Source organism: Eumetopias jubatus, unplaced genomic scaffold (assembly GCF_037043125.1).
Source record: "Eumetopias jubatus isolate StellerSeaLion01/CBP00866 unplaced genomic scaffold, mEumJub1_p1.0 scaffold_3, whole genome shotgun sequence".
Classification (NCBI taxonomy): domain Eukaryota; kingdom Metazoa; phylum Chordata; class Mammalia; order Carnivora; family Otariidae; genus Eumetopias; species Eumetopias jubatus.
The window spans coordinates 44,411,066-44,439,016 of record NW_028274809.1 but is presented as its reverse complement, the minus strand read 5'-3'; the positions used below and the strand labels follow the sequence as shown (position 1 = coordinate 44,439,016).

Sequence of the window (27,951 nt, the reverse complement as noted above, 5' to 3'; positions counted from 1 at the left end):
AAATTTAGTGTTGGAGAAAGATTTTTAAAGCATGAATAAGTCATATAATGTGAATCCTGGAGTCATATTCCTGGATTCAAACTTGGCCTCACCACATATACATGTTTAAATAAATTATCTAACTTCTCAAAGTCAGTTCTATTCTTTATTAAGTGGAAATAACAGCATTGTCTACCACAGGATTCACCTAAGAATGAACACCTATAAAACAAAAAGCATCTAGCATAGTGCCATTAGCTATTATTATAGCAGCTAGAGAATCCTCCAGGCAAAAGAACTTGAGTTCTCTCAAGCTAGAGACCACAGAAGCAGGATGGGAGCAGAAAGATGAGTTCAGTCTGGGCGATGCAAAGTTTCAAGTACAATTTCCTGGAGTCTGACAAGTCGGGTATTGCCCCAGTCTCCTGTCTTGGTGGTTCCTCACTGCTCCTCAACAACCAAGTGTTGATAACTCAAGGGAGTCTTGGGCAGTTTGGGAAAATACAGATAAGAAAACCCGCCAGCTGGAACTTTACAACATTTTCCCAATTTCTTGCCATGGAATGAGTTACAGGTATATAGATACTGGTCTCTCTGGCCCTCCAGTTACTGCCACAGCAGCAGCCTCTTTCATTTACCCTATTTGGGGCCTTGCAGACTTGATCATTAACTAGGCGTGCCAGGAAGGCAAAGGATGTGCAGAAAGCCCAATGCACCCACAAACAACATTCAACTTGCTGGGCGAGCTGTCAGGCCCCTTCTACTCAAAATCTTATGTTGCTTTTCCAAACTTGGACTCCTCCCCCCCAATTCCAAACCATTTTTAAGGTATACTGAATGCCACAGTTTAAAGGGCTGAAGAGAGAGAAGTTCCCTACCCATGATGTGCTTCCTGTCAAGGTGCCCTAGGCCCACACCTTATAAGGCAAGCGCCCAGGAGACACTGCTGTGGTTTGAACAACAACCAGCACACTTGACATTTCTATTAGAATAATGGGACCCGAATGCCACGGGCAGGAAGTCTTATCTTCCCAGCTGCCGACCCGTCTGCCAAACCCTTAATCTCCAAAGAAGTGGACGGGAAAATGGAGGAGGAAGATTTTACAAGCGAATTCGTGGGCGGCTACAAAGAAAGAACAGAAACAGTGGATGAGGTGACCCGGGAGCCCTTTGCTTCCTCGCACCCCCAGCCTGAATCATCACGCTCTACTTGTGACGTCGCAGAGGCCTGGCCCCGGCGGGCGTGGGATGCCCTCGCCCGCCCCGGGAGCCTCGAGGCGTCACCGCATTGCCACGCTGCGGTCCCCGGGGAGCCGAGGGGGCGGCGGCCCCGCGGATGCTGAGGTCTGCGAGCCACCGCCGAGCCAGGCAGCGAGCGCGACGGCCGGCTTCGCTTCCCCCTCGGGCGGCCTCCGCCGAGCTCCCGGCCCCTCGCCGCAGCGCTGAACCTGCGGCCAGACGCCTGCAGCCCCTCCGCTCGCCTCCTCGCCGGCCACCTCCGCCGCCGCCGCATTTTCCTCCTCCTCCTCCCCCGCCTCTTCCGTTTCTGGAGGGAAAGGCTGCAGCCTACTTCGCTCCGCATCCCCGGCTTAGGTAATACGTTCTCCTTCTTACGTGCCCCTCGCGTCCCGCCACTGCTTCCCTAATCCTCGTATCTGGGTCCCCGGGCTGGGCGACCGACACGCGCCCCATCGCCCCTGCGGAAGGTAGGTGAGTAAAATCGGGGCGGGGAGGCTCCGTGCTTCTGCGCCCCGGCCTGTGACGACCTCTGCCCGCGGCGGCCAGGCTGCCACCCGGCCCGGCCCGCCCCGAATCGCTGCTGTAGCCAGCCCGGCCGAAGAGCTCGCGAATCCCGCGGCTCCCCCACGCCTGGCAGAAATAACCCGAAAGAAACAGAGGGTGGGAAGAAAGATTAGCAAACAACTTTGTTTAAAAAAAATAAAAAGACCATTATTAGCATTTCTAGGTCGAAGAAGCTGACAGTTGTCGAGAGCAGTGGCCCAGGTTCAACAGGTAGATGGCGTAGCTGTCAAGCGCCCCTTGGTTTTGCTTTGGGAGATGCTTCTAAGTGTCCATAGCTGCTGGCTGCCGCTAGTGACCTACTAGATGAGTGTAAAATAAACACGATGGGGCTATATTTAGAAAAGTCTTTACTTCCTTGCTTTTAATTCTCTGCATTTTGAAGGGCGGTTTTGTGAGATGTGCATTCATAGTTGGCGTGGCCAGAATAGTCGGTGGGAAAAATTTTAACAGGGGTTTGGCCGAATCAGGAACGCTGTTAGGCACAAAGAGCATGAAAAAAAAAAATCCCTAGATTATTTAGTCCATCCATGAAGAATACATATAAACAACTAAGGTGTATATTTTGGAGATTCCCAGTTCTAAAGCTAATTTTAAGACATTGAATAAGCATAAGTTTGCCCACTGTGTGAATGGAATTCACTTCAAAAGAACCGTGGGTTAAGGCTATATGGACGAACCACTTAAGTGGATCCCACGTGTTGAATAAAACATTTTGGGGTTCCTTTTCCTGTGATTCCTAACTTTGAAACCCAACCAGCTGATAAGGATCAGCCCTGCTCAGCCCTATAATAGTCTAATGATGAAAGTAATCCACTGACCTACTATTGACTGATGAATTAGCTAAGTGACCTCATTTTTAACTTTAAAAATAGGGAATATAAAGAAGAAAACATAAAGGCAAGGGAAGAGTTCATTTTTCAACACATATTTGTTTGAATTCTTATTTAGAAGCCACTTTATTTTTAAGCTTTTGTGGATTTTTCTACTACTCTTGAAGTTAGTTCTTGGTCATAAAGAGGATTACATAAGATGCATAAAGTTACACTTTTTGCATAGAATAAGCTACCGTTTCTTTTCATGCTTTTGGACTAAACCACCACGTGCTTGGAGATTGCAGCCTGGACTTGCCATTTGATGTGAAATATCTTATTACAGATTTAAATTATAACTATACTTGTGGTAGTCCTGGGGGGAAAAATGTCTTATTTGGACATACAAGGACTGTCAAATGAATGTTATAAAATTTCTCATTATATATGTATTTCTTCTTTTATTTCTGTCTCTGATAACAATTAGGAAATGTCTTATTCTACTTCATCTTGTAGATAAATTATGTTATATAAAGTGATTAATAAAAACAAGTATTTTCTTCATTTATTAAAGGTGAGGATGATATATATGAGAACTTTTTCTGGATGTGTGTCCTTCATAAATGTCCTTGTTAAAGTATTTTGAATCTTGTAATGAAGCTAATAAAACTCTGTACATTGATGTTTTAGTTTGGTTTAAGAGTTTAGAAACAAAGCAGAGTTGATAGCATTTTGTTTCACATCTCTTGTGATTAGCGTAGTAATGTTTCCCAAATTTGCTTAATTTAAAAAATTACTTCAGGTGGTGGGCCACAAAAGTGGTTTAAAAAGATTCCCATGTTGCAGCCTGGGACTTCCTGAATCAGAGTCTCTAAGGTTAGGAGATGATACTTCAAATAGGTCAAAATGATAAAAAAATTTTAAAAAAGCGAGGTCGGGAAGCACAGGTGGGAAATAACTGTTGCTGGAATGAATAGCTGATATAACCTCTTCTCATTCCTGGCCATAAAATGTTTTTTTAAAATATTTTATTCATTTATTGCCAGAGAGAGTGCACAACCAGGGGGAGCAGCAGGCAGAGGGAGAAGCAGGTTCTCCGCTGAGCAGGGAGCCCGATGCAGGACTCGATCCCAGGACCCCGGGATCATGACCTGAGCCAAAGGCAGATGCTCAATCGACTGAGCCACCCAGACGCCCTTGGACATAAAATGTTCTTAACTGGAAGCTATGATTTTCCTAATATAATGGTGTCACCCATTTAGGAAATCTGAAACTTTTATATCCTTTTGTAGTCAAGCCTCCTGGTGACTGAACCTAGCAAACATTTTTGCATGTTTAGTCTTTTTTATGTGGTATGCAATGTTAGTTCAAGTCCTCTAATGTTATAGGAACCTCTTATTAATGGGCTATAATACAGATTCCTGTGACTAGTAAACCACAGCAAAATACTGTGCGTGATCATTTCTCATTCATATAACAGATTTATCTTCTGCCCCTTTCGTTCTCCTAACTAGAGAAGACAAGCATGCAAATTTTAATAACTTATTTATAGCTTTTATTAAAATGACCTAGCCCCAATCCAAAAAAGAAAAAAAATGCTTTCCTTGGGCATAAAATATGGTCAATTATAATAAGAACAAATTAGCAAAATAGAATATTAAACATCTATAAAAGAATTTGTTAAGATGAATTACCACAATGGAAAGGATCAGAGTTTTCTTTCCTTTTCTTCTCTCTCCATTCCTTTTCTTTACTTCTTTTGAGGGGTGGAGAGGGTTGTTTGCTGGCTTGTTTTTATTTTTAATCAACTAAATATTTAAAATCTCCTAACTTAATTATCCAAGTTTAAGTTAATGTAAGTATTTGCTAACTATATCAATAGATACTTGTCCTTTTCTTCACAGAGTGATGATGGTAGATTTCCCACATTTCTCAATGCTAATGAGAGTTATAATTAATAAGAAAAGAGTTAAATTCAAATGAGCAAAGGAAACCAGTCTTTTAATATTGCTTAAGGAGAACCTAATTTAGTTACAGTGATGTCATAATTTTTCAATATCAGTTGCTTTTTAAATAGGATCTGATCTTCCAAAGTCTAGAGCACTTACCATTTTTTTTTTTCTGGGAGTCTGTAAGAATCACATATAATCACATATAATCCCAATTTGATCTGGGAATAACATGTCTGTTTTAAAAATATGGCTGATGGTTGGGGTGCCTGGGTGGCTCAGAAGGTTGAGCATCTGCCTTCAGTTCAGGTCGTGATCTCCAGGTCCGGAATCAAGTCCCATGGCTAGCTCCCAGCTCAGTGGGGAGCCTGCTTCTCCCTCTCCCTCTGCCCCTCCTGCTTGTGCTCCCTCTCTCAAAGGAATAAATAAAATCTTAAAAAAATTGGCTGATGGTAAGCATCATTAATAGCAAAGAATGGGGGAGATAGAAATAAAGAATCAGATCAAGAAGGTAAATATTACCCAGCTTAGACAGTTATCCATGGTGCAGGATTAGCAAGAAGGCAAGAGAATTTAGTAGATTTACATATTGGCTCTAACAAAACATTTATGTCTTTTTACTATTTTGAACTTTTCAAGTAAAAGGACTATATTCTTTTATTAGTTGTGTTCCTTTAAAGGCAAATGTTACATTCAATATTGGGTATTGATTTATTCAACACTAGTAAATATCTGTTAAAAACCAACTTTTGCCTCTACAAAGTAGAAGTAGAATGACAGGAGGTATCCTGCTAAACCCAGTCTGCAAAAAAATGATACATAATGTGATCTATGACCTTTGCTTTCCTACTATAATATTCAGAAAATGTATTTTGGTCATGTTATTTTATCATTACAGTAAAAAAAAATAATAGCCATCTTCCAAAAAATCTGTAAAGAACTCCTCTGAATCACATTTTCTAACAGTTATAATCTGAAAACTTGTAAAATGAGTAATCCCTTGCAGATGAATTTGGATGGAAGAAAGTCCTTTTAAACATGTTTATCTCCAATGGAATGAAAATCAATCAATCAACCAACAGAACTCCCACTGTGTGTCATGAGGAGATGGAAAAAAATAATGTGTATCCTACTCTCAAGGAATTTATAGTCTATTAGAGAGTAATGACGGCCAAGGGCTGGCTTGGATGGGGGGCTTAGGACCTCATAATGTTCATTAGCCCCTCCACCCACACCCAAACTACTGCATATGAACATACAATCTAAGTATTAAAACCCAGTGTGATTCCTGTAAAAAAATCAACTTCAAGACAAATAACTTGTGCCCTTCTTTCAACCTAATATTTCATGCCCTTCCCCAACCTCATTTTTTTCCATTCAATCAACAAATATTTATTATGCCCTCATTAAGTAGATGATAAATATCAAGTTTTTAAAATGTGCATTTTTGGGGCACCTGGGTGGCTCAGTTGGTTAACTGTCAGCCTTCAGCTCAGGTCATGATCCCAGGGTCCTGGGTTCAAGCCCCGCTTCAGGCTCCCTACTCTGGGGAATCTGCTTCTCCCTCTCCCTCTGCCCTTCCCCCACCCCAGCTCATGCGCTCTCTGCTTTCTCTTGCACGCGCGTGCACTCTCTCTGAAATAAAATTTTAAAAAATAAAAGGTGCATTTTTCAAACCTATAATTTTATTTTTTACTCTTTAAAAATTGTAGTAAAATACATATAACATAAAATTTACTATTTTAACCATTTTCAAGTGTATAATTCACAAGCATTAAGTACATTCCCTTTGCTATGCAACCATCACCACTGTCCATCTCCAGAACTTTTTCCTCATCTCAAACTGATACTCTGGATCCATTAAACAGTAACTCCCCACTCTCCTCTTCCTCCAACCTCACTAACCACCATTCTACTTTCTGTCTCTACAAATTTGACTCCTCTGGGTACCTCACATAAGTGGAATCATAACAATAATTGTTCTTTTGAGTCTGGCTTATTTCACTTAGCATAATGTTTCCAAGTTTCACCTGCATTGTAGAATGGACCAGAATTTCATTCCTTTTTAAGGCTGGATAATATTCCCCAATCGCTTTTATTTGGAAAATAAATATAAAAAACAAGGACGTTTTGAACTAGAACAGACCATAGAAATCATCTCCTTCAAGCTCTGTGTCCCTCCTTTCCTTTTTTATGTTTACAAAAATAAGGAACACAAGTCCCTTGTTGGGCGACTTGGAAAACCTGGTTGGTTCAAGGCAAAGCAGAGCTCAAGAACCAGCTCTCTTATGGCCTAAACAAAAGCTCTTTCTACCAGGAAGCCCAGGCAGACAATAAAAGGCAAGTGTTAAATGGGTTGGTGCCAAAAGTAAGTGTTGCAGGTGTTCAGAAAAAAAGATAAAATGATTGAAAAATGTTACCTTTGAAAGGAAACATTGAAACAGATTTGAAGAGTAGTAAGCCTAGATTCTGATTAACAATTATCACAACTATAAATTATATACTACTGGAAAAGATTCTACGAGCCATACATCTCATGTCTTTTCTTTCTGCCTTAATTATATATTACATTTGTATTCTTAAAAATGTGTATTCTTTCCTACAGTTAAGATAGTTACACCGAATCTGCTTCTATTTTTCATTTTCTGTGGGATTTCAGGCTACATTTGTGACACCACATTTGTTCTAAACACATCCTTGACCATATATATAAAAATTTAAACATATAACTGAAATGCAGCAGAAAGAAAACTATCCAAGTGAATGGAGTTTCTATTTAGTGAAAATATTCCTAACTATGGAGAAAAGGCTAAAAAAGGGTCACTATCAAATTTAAAAATATTTCTGAATGGAATACTTTTTCATAGTTTTCAAATGAATTCTGGGGAATCTTTGAATGGATAATTTATGCAAGTATCATGCTAATGTGGAATGCTAATTAGGTAAATCAACTTGCGTGTTTTTTTTCCCAGCGTTTAATTTTTGTTACAAAGAAGGCAATGTTAAGTTGACCCTTTAGCTGACCAAGGCCCATCATTCTTGGTTGCGGTAGCTATAGGATTCCCTGTTCTGCTTCTAAGTAACCAATGAGACACAGAGCTGACTGGTGCACCTCCTATTTCCCTAAATTGTCAGATAAAAATCAGCTGAGCGATGTTTCCTGTCCTCAGTCTAGATCTCCTGAATCAATATATCCAGGGGAAAAGTCTAAATATCTGTATTCTTAACAAGTGTCCCAGTTAGTTCCTGATCTTCCTAATTTGGAAAACACTGCTTCAGCACAAGATCCCATTTATAAGCTACCAGAACATTGGAGACAGAGGACCTTTTTGTGATCTATTGCTTTAAGCAGCATCAGTGAGCAAAAACATGGACTACTATGGTCCACCAGCAGCCTTGACAGAGCTATGGCGAGGCCGACTGATCAGCTGAGAAGTAGCATGTATGTCAACGCTATCTGAAGGTTAGGAAGGAGGGAGGGAGAAATATGAAGGTTAAATAGATGGGTTTACATAGCCCATATTTAACGTCTTTTCTAACAAAACCAAATTAAACTCACTATTTTGGTCTTTTAATCAAGTAAATTAATCTTGTCAAGATAAGTTGCCTCTAGATGACAAAGCATAACCTCAGATTCTGAGTTGGCACAAAATGTGGTTCAGTTGCTAGTCATCCAGATACAGCTTTGGTTCATTTTTGTAAATGAGTACAGAATACATGTAGACTTTTATATAAATAAATATGGGCCCACATGCCTAACGGCCCTGGGTAATGCTGGTAAAATGCAAGTACAACAAAACAATATTACAAGGATGAATTCTGTGTTTACAAAGCTAAGAGGAAGTTCATCAGCCACCATTTATTGAACACCTCTCAAGTATATGCTAAGAGTTTTAAGAAACCACACACTAAGAGTTTTAAGAAACCACACACACCTTTAAATCTCCTGCCAGACAGAGCACAGAGAAGCAAACCAATGTAGAAGTGTTGGCACTCTTGTTGGCGAGTTGGGATAGAGATCTGGCCTGCTTCTCTGCTCCCATGGCCCAGGTGCACAAGATGAGGGAAAGTCAGGAATGGTTCCTGGAGGAGCCAACTGTTGAACGGACTGTCCTCTGTCTCTCTCTCTCTCTCTCTCTCTCTCCACACACACATACTTTTAAAAATACTTCTTATCAAATTAGAAATACAGAAAAGTATGCAGGTTCTAAGTGTACAACTTGATGAATTTACACAAAGTCAGCCTACTCAGGCAACTATCACTCAGATCCAGAATTACCAGTGCCTAAAAGCCCCCTTCATATCCCCCCGTCAGTAATTCCTCCTTCTTCTCCAAGGGGAACCACCATTGTGACCTCTAATACCATAAGTTAGTTTTGCCTATTTTCAAACTTCAAATAAATTCAGTTGCACAGTATATATTTATTTTGTGTCTGACTTCTTTCACACAACTGTTTGTTTCTGTGAGATGCGTCTACATGGTTGCCTGTAGCAGTAATTCATTCATTCATTCTCACTGCTGTATAGCATTATCCTTTGTGAATGTGCCACGGGTTATCTCATCTTCTTTTTTTTAAGATTTTATTTATTTATTTGAGAGAGAGAGAATGAAAGATGATTGCATTATTTCTAGTGTTAGGTCATTACAAATTATGCTACTCATAAATATTCTTGTGCATGTCTTTTAATATATACACACATGAATTTCTGTTGAGTATATGTCTAAAAGGAAAATGGTTATGATTATATTCAACAACTTCCAAATAATTTCCAACATTTGCTTTACCAATTTCATTCACACCGCAGTGTAGGAGTCTCATTGCTCCACATCCTCACCAAAACTTGAGATTTTAGTCTTCACATTTGAGCTGGAAATGTAGTGGTATCCTGCTGTGATTTTAAGTTGCATTTTCCTGATTACCGACAAGGTAGAATATCTTTTCATATGTTTGTTGGCCATTTGAATATCCTCTTTTATAAAGTTATCTGTTCAAGTTTCTTGCCCATGAACTCATTATGAGAAGGCAAGTTAAACATCAGGCATAGAAGGCAAGTGGTTGGGCATCATCAACCAGAGGGAATAGCATTTACAAATTAAGAATCTGTCCAGAGCAAAGGAGTAAATGGACAGATAGTGGGAAATCAATTATTAAATGCTAAACTTAGAATCTACAAATCAATGACAGCAATATCATATATATCAAAGTGAAATAACACCAAAAGAGTACAGACGGTCCCATTCTGTACTACTTAACGGATTCTGAGAAATGTTTGACAGTCGAATACCTGAAGGTTGAACATGGCTTATCCACTGGAAAGATAATTTAGTTTCCAGAGAGCTTAAAGCTAGTATTTAAATACCTAGCAATGCTTATGATATAGGTCCCTTCTGGCCTAGGTAACCAGATGGGCAGATGAAAGATCCACAGTGGTCTCAGGAGAGGCTCTTTATAGCCAGTTGCACATTAGCCCTCGCTGGTTGCTCCAGCTGAGCCGATGGAGACCCCCGACATAGTTTGTGTGACCCCACTTCGTCCCCTTTCCTTTCAGCCAGGGCAGCCGCCACTCTACACTAGTACCTAAAGCAACGCTGAGTATGGAGCAGGAACTGGAGGGGGGCGAAGTCTGTTTCCCCTACAACAGCAATGTGCACTAAATGGAACCTTGGCCAGCTGCTTGGCACATGTGCACCTAGGGAGACTCCTGGACATGTGCACCCCCCCTGAGAGAGGCCACCACAAACACCTTCTTTTAAACACCTGGGTATCTCCCGGAAGTCTGGCCTCCCCCCGCCCCCCACAACGGCAATACCTGTCAGGAAGGGCCACCACACAATAGTTTTAAACCATCCACCTTCAGAGGACCAGTGAAAAACAATTCAGGATATGAATGGTGGGGGTGGGGTGGAGTCACTGGATACTGGGCAAAAACGTAGGCTCTCTACAAGGCGTGGATTATCTGCAGGAAGAAATGAATGTCCATGGAAATGCTCTGACCTACTTGCTTATTCATGAGAGAGAAGTTCTGTTTTCTTGAGGGCCTTTATCCATGTGGTCACACTTCTGTCACTCTGAACAGCAAAAGGGCATGGCCAGCTTCTGGTACAGCCAGGCTCTTTGCACAAGCATGGACACACTTGGCCCTCGAATGTCCACAAAATATCCTGACAAAATGTGCCCCCCTGACATTATGATGATCCTGCCAAGCCACCCATAGACCATCTACCATGACGCCAGAGAAGTTGTGCAGCCTCCAGGAGCCAAGTTTCCAGCCAGACGCCCAGAAACCGAAGCAATCAGATCTGGCCCACATACAGGAACCTTATTCTGGGTCACTCAGAGAATTACAAGTAGTTCCCAGCCTTTGGGGTTTAATGGACTAGTAAATTTTCAGAAAAGATTTCGGTGACCCATATAAAGTTGCCAGCCTCTTATTTTCTCAAGTAAGGACACGTGACTGTGGTTCCTGGGAGGTTGTGTTTAAAAGCCATAGCTGTCATTTGTGATCCACTATATGCAAAGCTCTGGGCTGGGTACTTTTCCAGAAATATCTCATTTGATCTTCACAATGTTCTGGCAATTTAAGTATTATACTCATATTGCAGATGAGGAGAGAGGCTCAGATAGGGTAAGGAAATTACCTGATGCCACACAGCTAGTTAATGGCCAAGCAAGGCTTTGAGCCCAGGTTTGTCTCCAAAAGCCTATGTCTTTCCCACTATACTATTTATCACAACTGAAATATGTGTATATTATTCAAATGTGATTTGTTTTTTAGATTTTATTTATTTATTTGAGAGAGAGCACAAGCTGGGGGGAGAGGGAGGAAGGAGAAGCAGACTCCCCGCTGAGCAGGGAGCCTGATGTGGGGCTCCATCCCAGGACCCTGAGATTATGACCTGAGCCGAAGGCAAATGCTTAACTGACTGAACCACCCAGGCGCCCCTCAAATGTGATTTTTAAAACACTGGTGTTTTGATGAAATGAGAGAATGGTTAGGAATTAAAATTGAGTTTTATCTGTGTAGAGAGATTTAGGCTTCCAGGAAAAGTCTTAAGAGCATTTTTTGCCCATTTCAATTTATTCAACATTTCTCCAACTGGAGATGAAAAACCCCACAAAAGCTAAAGAGACTATTTCTATCTGACATTGTGATACACTTAGGTTAACATACATTTGGTCTGAGATGATGAGGAATGTAACTTCTTTAAACCTGATCAGGGATACCTGGGTGGCTCAGTTGGTTAAGCATCTGCCTTCAGCTCAGGTCATGATCCCAGGGTCCTGGGATCGAGTCCCACACTGGGCTCCTTGCTTAGCAGGGAGCCTGCTTCACCCTCTACCTGCCACTCCCACTGCTTGTGTGCTCTCTTTCTCTGAAAAATAAATAAAATCTTTAAAATAAACATTGGGGAGGGTATATTCTATGGTGAGTGCTATGAACTGTGTAAGACTGTTGAATCACAGACCTGTACCCCTGGAACAAATAATACATTATGTTAAAAAAAAAAAAAAGAAGAAGATAGTAGGCAGGGAAAAATGAAGCGGGGGAAACTGGAGGGGGAGATGAACCATGAGAGACTATGGACTCTGAGAAACAAACTGAGGGTTCTAGAGGGGAGGGGGTGGGGAGATAGGTTAGCCTGGTGATGGGTATTAAAGAGAGCACATACTGAATGGAGCACTGTGTGTTATACGCAAGCAATGAATCATGGAACACTACATCAAAAACTAATGATGTAATGTATGATGATTAACATAACATAAGAAAAAAGAAAAAAGAAACCTGTTCTGATCAAATATGCCTTGAAATAGGTTGTCACAAAGTAAGGCTTATGAGAAGTTATTTCAGTGTTCACTACATCATTAATGATTTGGCTATTAAAATGAATGGCTCCTAGTAGAAAAGAATGACTCACAGAATTAAATTTATTGACCATATAAATGGGGAAGAGAACCCTCCTCCATTTCTGTTTGGCCAGAAAACAAAAGACAAAGGGATAGATTTTGTTGACATTTGCTAAGATTACCAAGTTCTCTCTTTCAGGAGAGGTGTTAGGGGATAAGTTGTAGTCCCCCCCCAAATTTGTATGTTGAAGCCCTAACCCCTAGTACCTCATAACATGGCTGTATTTGGAGACAGGGCCTTCAAAAGGTGATTAAGTTTAGTGAGGTCATACAGGTGAGCCCTAATCCAATCTGGCTGGTGTCTTTATAAAGAGGGAGAGACACCAGGGATGCTCATGCACAGAGGAAAGGCTATATGAGGACACAGCAAGGGGGTGGCCATCTGCACGTCACAGAGACAGGCTTCTGGAGAAACCAAACCTGCTGACACCTTGCTCTAGGAACTTCAGAACTGTGAGAAAAATAATTTCTGTTGTTTAAACCACCCAGTCTGTGGTATTTTCTTATGGCAGCCCTAGCAAACTAATACAAGAGGAATTAGATATTTGGCATGAGCTAAGCCCTTCCGCCTGATGCCAAGGCAGCCAGTTAAGAGAGACATCAGCAGAATATGATGGATTAGATTTTATCATCCAGCAAAGATGCTTTACATTGAGGATCAGCTGGGAAAAAGGATTTTCTAAGAGTAGAAAGGAAGTCAAATGTCAGTGATTTTAATAGTTAAACTAGTGACTGCTATCAACTAGGTGTGTTTCTCTACTTTTTTGCTATATAGTGTACCTTATAATATGCTTATGATTATTTACCCAATAATTACCCCTCCCCTGAGTTAACAGCTAAGAATTTATGGAAGAATTTTATTGGCTAGAGTGCTGGCTAACAGTGAGGGCATCTGCCAGCTTCCTGGGACTTGAATCTTGTCCCAGCCACTTCCTAGCTGTGTGATTTTGGACAAACTACTCAAATGTCCCATGCCTTGGTTTCTTCATCTGTAAAATAGAGATAATAGTACCTTCCTCATAAGGTTGTGTGAGAAGTAAATGAACAATATATATGAAGTGCTTAGAAGGATCCCTGGCATACAGTAAGCACTGAACACGTTAGTTATTATTTTAACTGGGGCCTCTCTCCGCACATGGATAAGGGGTAGCAGAACCATTGCGCCTCCACAGTTCCACCAAGATATGTGCCAGCAGGCGCCAGCCCCCATGGACTTGCCAGCATGGTGTTGAGGAAGAATAAGCGGGCCTGAAGAACAGCAGCTATTAAATCAGTGTTTAGCATCATCTAGTAGGCTGACAAAAATGCAGATTCCTGGGCCCTGTCCCCAGAGATTCTGATTCACCAAGTTGGGACAAAGCCCAGGAATCTGTCTCTTTAGTGGGCACCTTGGTTAATTCTGATACAAGTGGTTCTCAGATCCATTATTAAGAAACACTAATCAAAAACAATTTCTTCTGTATTCAAAGCTATTAAATTATTGCAAATGTCATAACTTACTAATCGCGAGTCTATAATACAGTTCATTTAAAGTATTTGAAATGTTTAAATAAAACTAACTTAGGTCAAAAATGAATATGTAAACTTGCTTTTAAAAAATCATCTGAAAGTGGGGCACCTGGGTGGCTCAGTCAGTTAAGCTTTTGGGTCGAGTTGTGATCTCAGGGTCATGATCTCAGGGTCCGGAGATCAAGCCGTGCATTGGGCTCTGCGCTCAGCATGGAGTCTCCTTGAGATTCTCTCTCTCCCTCTCCACCCCCGGACACACTCTCCCTCTTTTTCTCTCTCTAAAATAAATAAATCTTTTTAAAAAATCATCTGAAAAATAGTTTCTGCAAGTGTTAGTAATAGTTATGGATAAACCTGAAGAAATTTAGCATCGAATGAGACCTCAGTTTCTCCACAGATAATTTGTTATTCCATTTGAATCATTCCAGGTGAGGATGAATTGCCCAGCGTTCCCCTCAGGGTTATGGTTTTAATGAACTGAGTTGAGGACAGATGGGGAGAGATATATGAAAGCAGCTTATTAGGGAGAAGCAGGGAGAATGGTGGTTCGGTTCATCTGGAGGAAATGGTTCATTCAGCCAGAAAGTAGCAGGTTAGTTGTACGAATTAATCAGAAAGTTCTGCATGTAGATAATGATATCTGTGAGAGACTTTTTTAGGGAGCCAGGACCCTGAAGAAAGGCAAAGAGTGCTGGGCTCTCTAGGATGACTGGAGAAAGCTTAGTCCCAAGTTGAAACTGGTTCATTCAATCTGGAGCTTGACAAAATATGATAGTGCTTCCCAGGCTCAGAATAGACTCTAGGATAACTTTGGAACTGAAAAATCTGATTGTTGTGTTATGATGAGTTCCTAAAATCTGTACGCCTGTTAACTGCAGGACTGAAGTTTGTAGCTGATACTTCTTTCCTACTGGTCAAGTTGCTGTGCCCAACTTGTGGGAGGATGGTCATTATTGAGGAAATAGAGCTGAAGTTCAAAGGGGAGAAACTCGAGACCCCTGGGGCAGCTATGCAGAAACTTAGCGCTTTCTGTGTGAGGGAAGGTGGAGTGTTGGTTCCTGGAGTTTTTAGCCTCTGTGAGGAGCTCACCTGAGTGTTCTGAGGGCATCACGGGGCAAGTTTCTTGGTTATGCAACAGTGCAGTGGTATAGTGTTTCTTTTCAAAAAAAAAAAAAAGTTTTCACAAAGTTGAGGAAAATAGACAATACTGATATTGTTTATCTAGAAAGCTTTCAAATTATGCTGCTTTTCAGATAAGCTATTTGGATACTGTTGGTTCACCAGATTATTTTCTCTTCACTTATAATCACTTAGAACATTTACTAAGAAACCAAAATTAGCTAAGTTACTGAATTTATACTCTTGGGGCATATGTATTCCAAGATATGTATCTACTTGTGTGTGTATACATTTTATGTGTATTACTTATAATTTATGTTTATAACTTCTAATTTATAGCATACAGGTGCCATTATCTTTTTGCTACTGTAAATAATATTAATCCTTCTTTTGCAGAAATATTTTAACCCAACTCTTTTTTTTTAAACACAAATCAAGGCAAAATGGAATTACTGGTTAAAGGTAGTGACATTTCTAGGGATCTTGATACATTTTTTTCCTCAGACACCCTCTAGAAGCCCACTTGTTTGCATGCCTAAGAGCAGAGTATCAGCACCCGCTCCACTGATAGGTGCAAGAATGAATGCTAACTTACGACAGCCTTGTCTACCTAATAGTAAAGGAGGATGTCTTGTTTTTATTCACTTTCCTTTTCTTACCATTGGGGTTGGATATATTTTCTCATGGTGGTTGACCCATAATCTTAAGAAAATAGCATTTTTTTGGCAAACTTAAGACAAAGCAACTATGACCATCACAATTAATTCCATTGCACTGGCATCTTTGTTGTATGAATCCTTAGCCTCCTAGCGTCCATTAAGGGATTTTTTTTTTTTTTTTTTAAAGGAGAGTGTTGATTATGAGAATAGAGAGCTTGGGCTTGTGTGTAGGACTGACTCAGAGCCCTGCCGTTAGTCTTGTGTAACCCTGAAGAAGTTACCCAATCTCTCTAGGCTTTGGTTTCCTTGACTGTAAAACAAGGCTGACAGCCCTCACAGTAATTCTCACAATGACATCGCATGTTAAGCCTGTTGAAGCTTTCAGTCAAATGTAGCCACTACTGAAAAATGAGAAACGTCTCTCTCCTAATTACCCAATAGCTATGTCAAGGTATGACAGCATACCTCTTAGAAGCCAGAACTTTTAAAGTCCCAACAAGCTGCATGTTTTATTCTTTAAACTTTTGCAGCAGCACAGATAGTGGGACTTTTTTTTTCCCCCATTAAAAAAAAAAGGTGGCTGGGAGATAGGTTGGCTGCTAGCCCAAGAGTGGCCTCAGAGTCTTACAGGACACAGCAGTACTTGCTGGTGTGGTGCTTAGTACTTTAGAAAGTTGGCCCCAAACTGGTAGGATAAATCCTCTTGCACTTCTCTCTTCTTCCCCAGTATGGTGAAAGAAAGCGCTCCTTTAAGTGCCGCTAAGCCTGTGTGATCATTCTAAGGTCATTCCAAGACTTGGGCTTTCCTTTTAACATTGTGCTTGTATCTACCTGCCTGTCATTCTAGGGATTTCCGATGTAGATTCTCAAAGACTTTCTTTCACTGAGATTTCAGTTCTTTGCATAATGGGCTTTTGAGATTAAATGCATTTTTTTTGAAGGATTTAAAAAATAAGTTTCACATTTTAGGTGCTATCTGGTCTTCCCCACTGAGGATGTGACTCTGACATGCACGGGCTGTTCAGCCCTGCTGACCAGGTTGACCTCCGGATGGGTTGTTTAATAGTGCCAGATGCACCCTGACATCATTCCCTGAACCGCTTTCTCTTTCACATTCTTGTACTTTTCCAGCTGACGGCCCAGAGGGTGGGTGCCAGTTCCACCAGCAGCTGCAACTGGAAGGTTCAGAAATGTCAGCTATCCTCCGGGAGCTGCTCCGTGTGTCTGAGAAAGCTGCCAACATTGCCCGGGCATGCAGGCAGCAGGAAGCCCTCTTCCAGCTGTTGATCGAAGAAAAGAAAGAAGGAGAAAAGAACAAGAAGTTTGCAGTTGACTTCAAGACGCTGGCTGATGTACTGGTACAGGAAGTTATAAAACAGAATATGGAGAACAAGGTAAGAAAGGTCACTTTCTTACACACCTCGGATTCTAATAAACAACCTGGGTCCCCCCGCCTTGTTTTGACTACAAAATTACTAAAATGTTCACTGCAGAAAAAATTAAAAATACAGAAAAGCAAATATGGAAAAAAATCACAGTTCTGACAGCTGAAGAGAAACATTTGGATATGGAGCTTTTATTTATTAATGAGTTTCTTTTTAATAAATAATACACATTCTCCAGAAAATAAGCAAAAGTAAGAATCCTTAATCCTACCACTAGAGAGAACCACAGCTATGTTTTACTAAATATTGTAAGGACATTTTCATTCTATGTGTATTTGTGTGAATGGCACAAAGAATTTATCTCAGTAGAACTGAGAACATACTGTTTTATTGACTTTTTTTAACTTGACAGATCCTGTCCCACACCTTTTGATGTAATCTTTTATCTAATGGTTGCCTCCGTTATGGGCTGGTACAGTCCTGAAGACTGAAAATCCCCTTCTATTCTAATAGAAAATCATTGTTTATAACTAACAATGATTGTGATTCTAGGTATCTTAAACTGGCTGGGAAAAGAAACTACTCATAAGTAGTAATAACATAATGTAAGACCAGCAGATATTTGAGTCCTTACTGTGTGTCAGGTACTTCTAAGGGCTTTAAATATATTAATTTATTTAACAATAATAATTTTATGAGGTAAGAATTATTATTCCAATGTAATGGATGAGAAAAGGTAAGCACAGAGAGGTTAAGTAACTTGCTCAAGGTTGCACAGCAAGTGAATGGCAGGGCCGGCTTTTGAACACATGCTGACTGGCTCCAGAGTTTGTGCTCTTTGCAATACTATGTTGCCTTTATATTATAATCTAATAATAACACATTTTTTTAAGATTTGGGAGGATAGAACTTTATGACAGAAAGCACTACAAAATATTGAAATAGTTTCTACTGAAATTCCCAAAATATTGGGAATCAAATGGAATCATTTAAGTGAATTCTTGACCACAGGCAGAAAGAGAGCATAAATGGCCCCTTGAAATCTCTACAAACTCTGCTTTTTCATGCCCTATAGTATCCAGCTCCAATAAATGAAGTAAATTTATTTTATTTATCAAGGTAGTTGGGTATGAGGGATGGTTGAGCAATTGAATTAGAAATGTGTCAACATTAACTTGTATTAGTTAATATTTGCCCCAAAGCATTGTAACAAGTTCAGCACTTGTTCATTCGTAAAGTATATTATAGGACTTATGAACAAATAAATGATATTGACTTTTGGCTAGATAAGGTGTCTTTGTTTCATGACACGCTTACATCCTTTAAGCTCAGAAGCCAGTCCTGAAGCAGGCTTGGGACATGGAGCTGCAGCCCTTGGTGAATGGGCTCATTGGCAGCCCCTGTTGACTTGAACTGTCCTTCAAAAGAGGAAAAAACAAGTGGTTGTGGGCAGTATTAAAATTATTGGCCATCTGCAAATAACTGAGTTCAAATAGTTGAAGCATTTCCTTGCTTTTGTTCCCTGAGAACATCACGCATATCATAACTCAGCACATAGCTTGAGAAAAAATCTCTTTACTACAGAGAGGATCAGAAGCAAAATGTATCTGAAAGCTTCCTGGTCATACAGAGATGAGAGAAGATTCTTACTTAGCTCCACTTTTTTTTTTCATTCTACAGTGATGTGTTAATTATCAGTCAATAAAATATTTCCTTTTTTTTTTTGCTGTATTGCCTTCTTGCCGGAAGTCCAATGATACCTCCAACAGGTGCAGAAAACACCTGAAAATGAAAGCAAACTCTGTTATCCTCTAAACTTATATTTCCTTTTTTTTTGCTGTATTGCCTTCTTGCCGGAAGTCCGATGATACCTCCAACAGGTGCAGAAAACACCTGAAAATGAAAGCAAACTCTGTTATCCTCTAAACTTAATTAGTAATCATCTTAGATACTCGGGCAATGTTGTTAACTCACATAAGCTACTAGGGTGCTACTGAAGAGCAACAGTTAAAATATCTCCTTTGCAAATATTCTAGTTCTATGGCCCTTAGATGGAAGGATAAAGTTTCTAAAGTACTGCAAACTCAACAGAACGTAAGGAAAGCAGACTTCTACCATGATTTGAACTTCCTAAAGGGGCAGAGGAGCAGGAGAATGTTAGAAAACTAAGTACTGAACCAAGGAGACTTCACTTTTTATGCTGGGATTGATTTCTGGAATTGTAAACTTCTGAATTTCAGATCTAGTTGTGCTATTTAATTTGAAGCACAAAATGAAAATACCAGAATTGAACATGTATGTGGGATTTGGGTTTTGTTTTTGTTTTGTCTTTGTTTTGTTTTTTGGTTTCTTTGTCATACTCTGAATCATTCAGTTTCCAGGCTTGGGAAAAAAAATTTTGGGAGAAGAATCGAATGAGTTTACTAATGATTTGGGTAAGTATAAGAATTTGAATGTATTCTTGTAACTTAATCACCATATGGTATTCTAACTTTCAACATCATGAAATAAATGAATGTTTGGAAGCCTTTCATGTAAATAACATATTTGAATGTTAAGCTTCATTCAGTATCTCAGAATATCATGCCATTTAAGTTAGAGGTGGTATCTTGGAATTATTTAGCAAGTCCATATGTATTCTTTTAGCTATAAATCTGTAGCACTTAAGATAATATAGGACAATCTTTGGGGAAGTTGCATGGCCCTTTGAGAATCTAACGGAAGTTACAGATGCACATTACACAGTTGTATGGACAATTTTAGGTCCAAGTTTTAAGCCCATTCATAGACCTCCTGGGGAGTCCATAGACCTTGCCTGAGAAGAGAGAGGCCCCATCTCTGAAATACTGTGTGTTCTTGAGCAACGAAAACTTGTTCACCTCATCAGTTCTCTGGTCTCAGAACCTCTGTAAAAGGAGCTGAATTAAATAAAAGGTTCCTTTTAGTACCACATTTTAAGTCTTCTTTAATTAGTTTCCTGTGGGCCAGATTCTCCATTGATGTACCTCCACATTTCCCGGATGGTAGAGATAAAAATATCAAAATCTCTGATCCTTTACAGCAAAACAGATTATTTTAAGTTTGGGTGTTTTGTTTGTTTAATGGTAGAAGATTAAAATAGTGAACTTTTATCATTGATCATGTGACCAGTAGTTAAACACCCAGAGGCACAGTTGCAAAGGAAAAAAACTAATTTCCGGATTAATACTGGAAGATTGTCTCCTTCATGGCTATGTATTATAATGCAATTAGTTCTATGACACTCGGAAATCTCATTTAAACTTAAGGATAAAAACACCTGTGACTAACTGATAAGAAATCCTATGCTTGAAATCCTGTGTCTGGCTACCTCAAAAAGTTATTTTAATATTTCATTTATCTAGAATTATAGGGGCAAAAAGACATTCCACGAGCATGTTCCTGAGAACCGAAGGGGAGAATGAAGTTAGCATGCATGGGCGGGGGGGGGGGGGGGGGGCGGATGGGTAGAGAAGGGTGGAGCATGGGATGGAGGAGGTGAGTGCAGGCAGGAGAACATGAAGTTTGCAGAAGGAGTTTGCATTTTCCTCCAAGTATGATGGGAATTCACTGGAGAATTTTAAGCACAGGAATGATGTGAGATGATTTGTTCCTTGGATTGATCCCATGACTTTTCCTGAGCCCAGTGTCAGTGCTTGGTTAAGTGGCAGTGATTAGCCTTATTATTCCCTAACTTGAACAGTTTAATTTAATTTGAATTTAACTTCTCTAAATGCAATGGAATGTTTCTTGCTGATTCAGAGTCATCATTGTAATAGATTCATACTGTGCTTCCCAAACTTTAATGATCATGGGAATCACCTGGGGGATCTTTAGCACTCAGCTGTGGGATGGAGCCTGAAGCTCTGAATGTCTAACAAGCCCTCAGGTGATGATGCAGATCCTGGCAGGGGTAGCTAGGAGTACTTGTCTCTGTACCTCAAAACCCCCAAAGTGCCATGTCTTCTGCTTTTTATAAGTTTATATTCACCACTGCTATCACTTTTTGTTGCTATTAATTTGCCTATTTTTACCAGCCTCTTTCCTCACTTTTGTTGGGAGCTGGAAACAAGGTTAGTCTAAGAAGCATGTTTAAAGTGATGGTTGGAGTGCCCACATTTGGTAACTTGTGGTGTCACTGGGAGAAGGAGCTTTGCTTTCCAGTGGGGTTCACAGAGGAGAGCTGTTTCTGTGTATGTCATGTCATGTCATGTCATGTCACACTGTTTACCACATGTGAAGATTAGTTATACTTCATCTTATAGTACTTTACTAAGCAGAAACACTTTTTAGTTAAAAGCAGTATCCTAGAGGGAGATAGAGGGACTTCTGTGTGCTGATAAGACCTCTCTTCTTTTCAATAACCTATTCAAACATTAACAGGTTGACCTATGTATATTAAGAGGCAAAAGGCAAAAAAACATAAATATCATTGAGGGGCGCCTGGGTGGCTCAGTCGTTGGGCGTCTGCCTTTGGCTTGGGTCATGGTCCCGGGGTCCTGGGATCGAGCCCTGCATCAGGCTCCCTGCTCTGCTGGAGGCCTGCTTCTCCCTCTCCTGCTCCCCGTGCTTGTGTTCCCTCTCTCGCTGTGTCTCTCTCTGTCGGATAAATAGATAAAATCTTCTAAAAAAAATAAATAAATATCAGCGAAGACTCAGGGTTCAGGGGTTCTTAACTGGTTCACGAGCCCCCTTAGACTGGATTCAGAATTGTGTGCATTTGCCCACGTGGACATTTTTCTGGGAAGACATTTCTTTGATGCTGGGAATCCATCCTCACTTCATATTAGGTATATGTGTGACTCCTGGGCAGCTGGGACCTTGTGAAGCCCCCTGGGTGATTCTGGCAGCTAACCAGGTTAGGAAGCACGCGTATGAACATGTTGCCCTCACCTAATCTTAAGTGCTCAGCTTCTGCTCCTCCCCACCCCTCTGTTGTTTTTCTTCCCGGAAACTCTCGAGATGTAATGGCTTTTAGTTTGTCTTTATCCTAGGGGAGAAGATTATCCTGAGACTGTGTCCGACCGAGGAAGAAACAGTAGAGCTCCTTAGCAGAGTCCTGAGTGGTAACAAGTTGGCGTCTGAAGCATTAGCCAAGGTTGTTCATCAGGATGTCACCTTTACTGACCCAGCTCTGGATTCGGTAGAGATCAACATTCCACAGGACATTTTGGGAATTTGGGTGGATCCCATAGGTAAGTAGAGGAGAGTGTTTGCTTTTATTGGTTCTTATTAGTAATCGCTTGGCCGGGGGAGGTTTGGAAGAATAAAAATTGAGCGTGTAGTTGAATTCTCCTAGAAATCTTTAACATTTTAAGGTTGTAAAATGAATAATGAAGGTTGAGGTACATGTGTGATGATGTGTTGTGATAGATACATGTATATTTATAACATTTCTAGAACAGATATGTATTTGTGTGCATCTGTGGGTGTGTATGTGTATGTGTGTGTGTACACACACATGCATATATATAAAGCTTGAATTAACTCATCTTTGAAAGAGTTCAGGGGCCAGACTGGTAAAGAAAACAGAATAATGAAGTGATAATAGCTTTAACTAATTGAACACACCTGCCATTTAAAGACCACTCAGCTCCAGCAGATTGTGGCCACATAGGAGATCATCAAGGTTTTAAAGAGAAACGAAAATCCAGGTTTTTAAGTGATACCTCCCAATTTTTAACCACTGACTACTAATTCAATTAAGCAAATAGTCAAAACCACTGCATAGATCAAGCAAAACACAGCTGAATGGGACTCAGTTTGTGAGCCTTGTGTAAATCTTATCTATTATTTTTTTGGTCATGGTTGTGGTAGAACCCTAATCTAATCTCTGAGTTTTAAAAAAAGTGTAGGTCTATTTCAATGATGCTATTAATAGAAAGCCCTGGCTGTTGATTTGCGGAGTCCCTCCTTTTTCTCGTTCCCACTTGCCTGGCATAGTCCACCCAACCCAACTGGGACCATTCCCAGGCAAATGCCCCCATCCTGCCATCTTGCAAGCATACTAGTATAACATTATCAAAATGCCTTTAATCATTAGGGAATTACAGAACATTCATTCAATGGATTACATATGCAGACTAAGAATCTTTCCCAAAATCTGTTATCACTTCATGGTAAATTAGCATTAGCTGAGGTTTCTGAGGGACAGGGGTCTCCTATTTCTTGGCTCTATTCTGAGTTAAATCTGTTCGCCAGCTATGGGGACTTTTCTGCCCCACACACCCTTAGCCGGCTGTTAACTCACCAGATGTTGGCAGTCGGCTGCTGGCATATAGGTCTCTTAAGGGGAAACCTGGTTCCTTGGCTTTTTTTCACAGGAGCACCATCAGTTTCTTCCTTTTGTGCCACCATCATGGTCTCTTTCCTTCTACTTTGAGGGACCAAAAAAAAAAAAAGTTAATTCCAACCCCGAGACCCTTCTGGAAGGAGATTTTCCCATCCATCCCGCCACATTACACTTGCCCTCTGATTAGTAAGAGCTCTAAAGAATCCCACCAGTTTTCCTGAGTCATTAGCTTTTAAATGCTTTTGACATGCGATGAGTATCTGAGTGCTTATCATATGCAAGGTGCTATGCTAGATGCCACAGGAACTACAGACACCTCGTCCCCCCTCAAGAGTTCCCATAAAGTTGGGGAAAATGGAACACAGTCATCTTAAAAATGAAGTACAAGAGTTCAAATAACAATTCCATACCAGTGACACCAAAGGTAAAATTTGATTGATTGCTCTCTTAGTCTGTTCAGGCTGCTGTAGCCAAATACCGTGGACTAGGTAGCTTAGAAACAACAGAAACTTATTTCTCCAAGTTCTGAAGGCTGGGACATCCAAGATCAAGGCGCTGGCAGGGTAAGATGAAGGCCCTCTTCCCGCTTCATAGCTGGCTGCTTCTCGCCGTGTCCTTGCATAGCACAAGGGACGAAGGATGTCTCTAGAGCCTCTTTCATAAAGCCCTAATCACATTAATGAGGGTTCCACCCTCATGACTTAGGTGCCTCCCAAAGGCTTCACTAATACCATCCCCTTTGGGGAGTTAGAATTTGGGGAGGACACATTCAGACCATAGCAGTTACCAGATTAGTAGAAGACAGAAATGACACAGGGCAGAGTTTATAGATATATCTGTCATTATCTTTTAAATAATCACTGCCTGAATCCAAACAAATTTGCTTCATTTTTTTCAGATTCCACTTATCAGTATATAAGAGGTTCTGCTGACATTAAATCCAACCAAGGAGTCTTCCCTAGCGGACTTCAGTGTGTCACCATTTTAATTGGTGTCTATGACCTACACACAGGGGTGCCCCTAATGGGAGTCATCAACCAACCTTTCGTATCACAAGACCTAAACACCCTGAGGTAAAAGAGGAAAATTTCTGGTATATTGTGGTTTGGGGAATTCACCACCTCAGCTTTGCTTATTGTCGAGATGATCACTTGACATGACATTACCGTGACTTGATACACTGAGGTGCTCCTACTAAAGTCTGCAGTTTTGAATTAAAATTCTTTCTCTTTTAAGTCTCAGGTTAAATATAATTTTAGTGGGGGGCTAGGTGCATGCAGACAGAAACTTTTAAAAGAAAGTCTATCTTGGAGAAATCATAGTTTTGCATTTGGAAGGTATCAGTCTCGGTCCCTGTTTTCTAGAATCCGTTCAAAACCAGACTGATAGAACAGTGGTAACACTGTCTTCTATTACATTTGAAACAAGGTAGGTGCTATCAATACAGCCAAGTCAAACATTCATGCAATTTTAGAAAATTTTCAAAACAAATATGAGAAGTGTCCAGTGAAAAGATGAGTAGATATGGCCAGGGTTAGACCCTGACTATGGGGTGCTCTCCCTATAAATACTGCCTCTCCGCCCCCACCTTGCATGGCCTCCAGCACAGAGCATGGAGGTGGCCAGGCTGTCCATTGCTTCTGCCCCAAGGCCTGTATTTGGGTTGACTCCAGGGCATGGTAGAGTCCAGGTGGAAGCAAGCAGTTTTGAAACAGGCCCTAGTTTTCCATGTCTATATGACTACACATTTTTATTGAACTTTGAGTTACTTTCCACAACGAAGATTTGTTCTTTAATGGACATAAACGACACCTCTGCAATTTTGACTTTTTTTCCTCTACCCTGCCTTCTTTCAAACTGAAAATGTGTCTCTGTTATCTTTAAAGGGTTATTAAGAAACTAAAAAGAACTGGGACTGGATGCAGACATAATCGTGGCCTAGGAACGACTGGCAGTTACTGGTGTCGATTGTGGAGTGAGGCTTCCTGGTTTACATGCAGATCCCAACACTGACTAACACACTCATGGTTCTATTCTCTAAGGCCCCGTTCTACCCCTCTGTAAAGAGAGTAACGACCCAACACGATAGAATAAGTTAAACATGGAGAAATAAGTGTTTGGTGTTGTTGTGGCCACAAACAATGAGTCCATCTTTCTTGGTGTTAAAGCCAAAGTGGAGCTAGTGAATAAGAGAATGAGAAGGGGTCACCAAATGAAGAAAAACTGGTAAGGATGATCAAAGATTTGCAGGTTGAAAAGAGATGGTTTATCTGTTCATTTTTTTCCCTATTTAGTGTTAAACGCCAAAAGTGGCAAATGAAATTCTGCTGTGTTCCTGGAGGCCAGAAATCCCAGAGATATTTTCACATTGTCCTAGATCACATCTAAAACCCACAGCAGGAAATAATAATAATAATAATAAAATAAAACCCACAGCAGGGGCGCCTGTGTGGCTCAGTTGATTAAGTGTCAGTTGATTAAGCATCTGCCTTCTGCTAAGGTCATGATCTTGGGCACCTGGGATCAACCCCACCCCCCTTCTGCCGCCCCCCCCTCAGCGGGGAGTCTGCTTCTCCCTCTGCCCCTCCCCCTGCTCTCACTCTAATAAATAAAATCTTTTTTTTAAAGTTCTTTTTTTTTAAAGATTTTATTTATTTATTTGAGAGAGAGAGAGAGAATGAGAGATAGAGAGCACGAGAGGGAAGAGGGTCAGAGGGAGAAGCAGACTCCCCGCTGAGCAGGGAACCTGATGCGGGACTCGATCCCGGGACTCCAGGATCATGACCTGAGCCGAAGGCAGTCGCCCAACCAACTGAGCCACCCAGGCGCCCCAAATAAATAAAATCTTAAAAAAAAAAAAGCCAGCATTCCTAATCTGCAGCAACCGGGCACCTGCAAGCATGAGTTATTTTACAAACAAATGAGCTGCTTGCTATTTCTAGGCTTCCGGGCATCGAGACTCACTGCATTATATATTTTCATATCATTAAGTTGGAAAACAACATGAGTAATAAAAACAAACGTGATAGCCTACTTCCCCGAACTGAAAAGCTCTCTTCCGCAGGTGGAAAGGACAGTGCTACTGGGGCCTTTCTTACTTGGGGACCAACATCCATTCACTTCAGCTTCCCGACTCTGAAAGAAAGGGCAGGGACACACGGAGCCAAGTGACTGAAGACACCAGCTCTGAGGCGGAATGTTCCCACAGGTTTTCAGCTGTCATTAGTACAAGTGAAAAGGACACTGTCAAAGCCGCTTTGTCACGTGTATGTGGCGAGCGCATGTTCCCAGCAGCTGGGGCTGGTTACAAGAGCCTCTGTGTTGTCCAAGGCCTTGTTGACATTTACATCTTTTCAGAGGATACCACGTTCAAGTGGGACTCTTGTGCTGCTCACGCCATACTCAGGGCCCTGGGTGGGGGAATGGTAGATTTAAGACAATGCCTGCAAAGAAGTTCCGAAACGGGGCTTGACTGGCCACAGTTGGTGTACCACGTGGAAAACGAAGGTGCGGCTGGCGTGGACCGGTGGGCCAACAAGGGAGGACTGATTGCATACAGATCAAGGAAGCAGCTGGAGACATTCCTGAGCCTCCTCATCCCAAACCTTGCGCCTGGGGATACATGCACATAGACGAAGTCCGTCCTCGAGTGCTTCAACACCCAACTGTGAAACAGTTTCCCACATCTCTTATCTTTTGAAGACAGCTTTGTCCTATTGATGGTCAACATTCTCCTTCCTCTTCTGAGGAGCATTTTTCCATTATGTGTTCTTAAGAATGTTAATTTCAATAAATGAATGATATTTGTGCAGCAGTTAAACAGATGTGTGAAATTCTTAATAGTGGATATTGTGCTATTAGTGTTGCTTGAAACACTCCAATAAAATATTGAAGAGGAAAAATTCCTGCTCAGTAACTGAGTAAGTAAAATGTCACTGAAATATTAGGGAGCGCACAAGAAAAAGCTGTGCTGGGGTTTTGTTTCCCCTCCTGAAGGGATAATCTGCAGCTTTAGCCGTTGGCAGAACACTTAGAACTATGAATTTGATGCATAATTTAGCCAAGTTCATGTACTTTGAACAGTATTCTTATGTTTCTTAAAAGAAAGCCTGGAGCACTGTGTGTCCCCTCCCTCTCTCTCTCTCACAGTCTGTCTTTCACATGGGCGTTCTCTCTCTCTCACACACACACTCTAATCTCTAATTCTCTAGTATCGTCACAGACATACTCCATTTCTATCTCTGGCAGAAGGGGATAAAGAGGTTTCTGCAATTCTTGCAATTTTTACACTGCAAAAACCAGGGGTAGAGCTAGATATAGAGTCTACTAGAATCTCATATTGAATGTCCTCTGAGGTGAACGTGGACCTCTTTTCCTATACTCTTTAGCAGCCTTGGTAAGGACCCAGTCCCCCATCTGGAGGGATCCAGCTCTCAGCTCTGATTTCTTTCTGCCTTGCGCCCTCTGGGGGCCAAAGGATATTTCTGCAGCATCTTCTATTTTTCTATAATTACAAACGAAT

General features: G+C 40.9%; 1 protein-coding gene across 3 annotated transcripts; it reads left to right on the top strand.

Moving 5' to 3' along the window:
• The first annotated feature begins 935 nt into the window (after positions 1-935).
• INPP1 (inositol polyphosphate-1-phosphatase) lies at positions 936-27,249 on the top strand. 3 transcript variants are annotated; one of them, XM_028122612.2, is made up of 6 exons: positions 936-1,572; positions 16,866-17,128; positions 19,494-19,554; positions 22,132-22,332; positions 24,328-24,502; positions 26,494-27,249. In XM_028122612.2, the coding sequence occupies exons 2-6, from the start codon at positions 16,925-16,927 to the stop codon at positions 27,059-27,061; spliced, it is 1,209 nt and encodes a 402-aa protein (XP_027978413.1). In that variant the 5' UTR covers positions 936-1,572; positions 16,866-16,924; the 3' UTR covers positions 27,062-27,249. The 3 variants fall into 3 exon arrangements, with proteins under 3 accessions (XP_027978413.1, XP_027978430.1, XP_027978423.1); XM_028122629.1 differs by lacking the exon at positions 936-1,572 and adding an exon at positions 1,579-1,685; XM_028122622.1 differs by lacking the exon at positions 936-1,572 and adding an exon at positions 1,579-1,689.
• Positions 27,250-27,951: the final 702 nt, after the last annotated feature.

Excerpts from the sequence above, each read along its gene's own strand:
- INPP1 (XM_028122612.2), top strand. The coding sequence starts at position 16,925 with ATGTCAGCTATCCTCCGGGAGCTGCTCCGTGTGTCTGAGAAAGCTGCC. Across the intron at positions 17,129-19,493 it reads AACAGAATATGGAGAACAAG|TTTCCAGGCTTGGGAAAAAA; the intron begins GTAAGAAAGGTC and ends TGAATCATTCAG. Across the intron at positions 24,503-26,493 it reads CAAGACCTAAACACCCTGAG|GTGGAAAGGACAGTGCTACT; the intron begins GTAAAAGAGGAA and ends TCTCTTCCGCAG.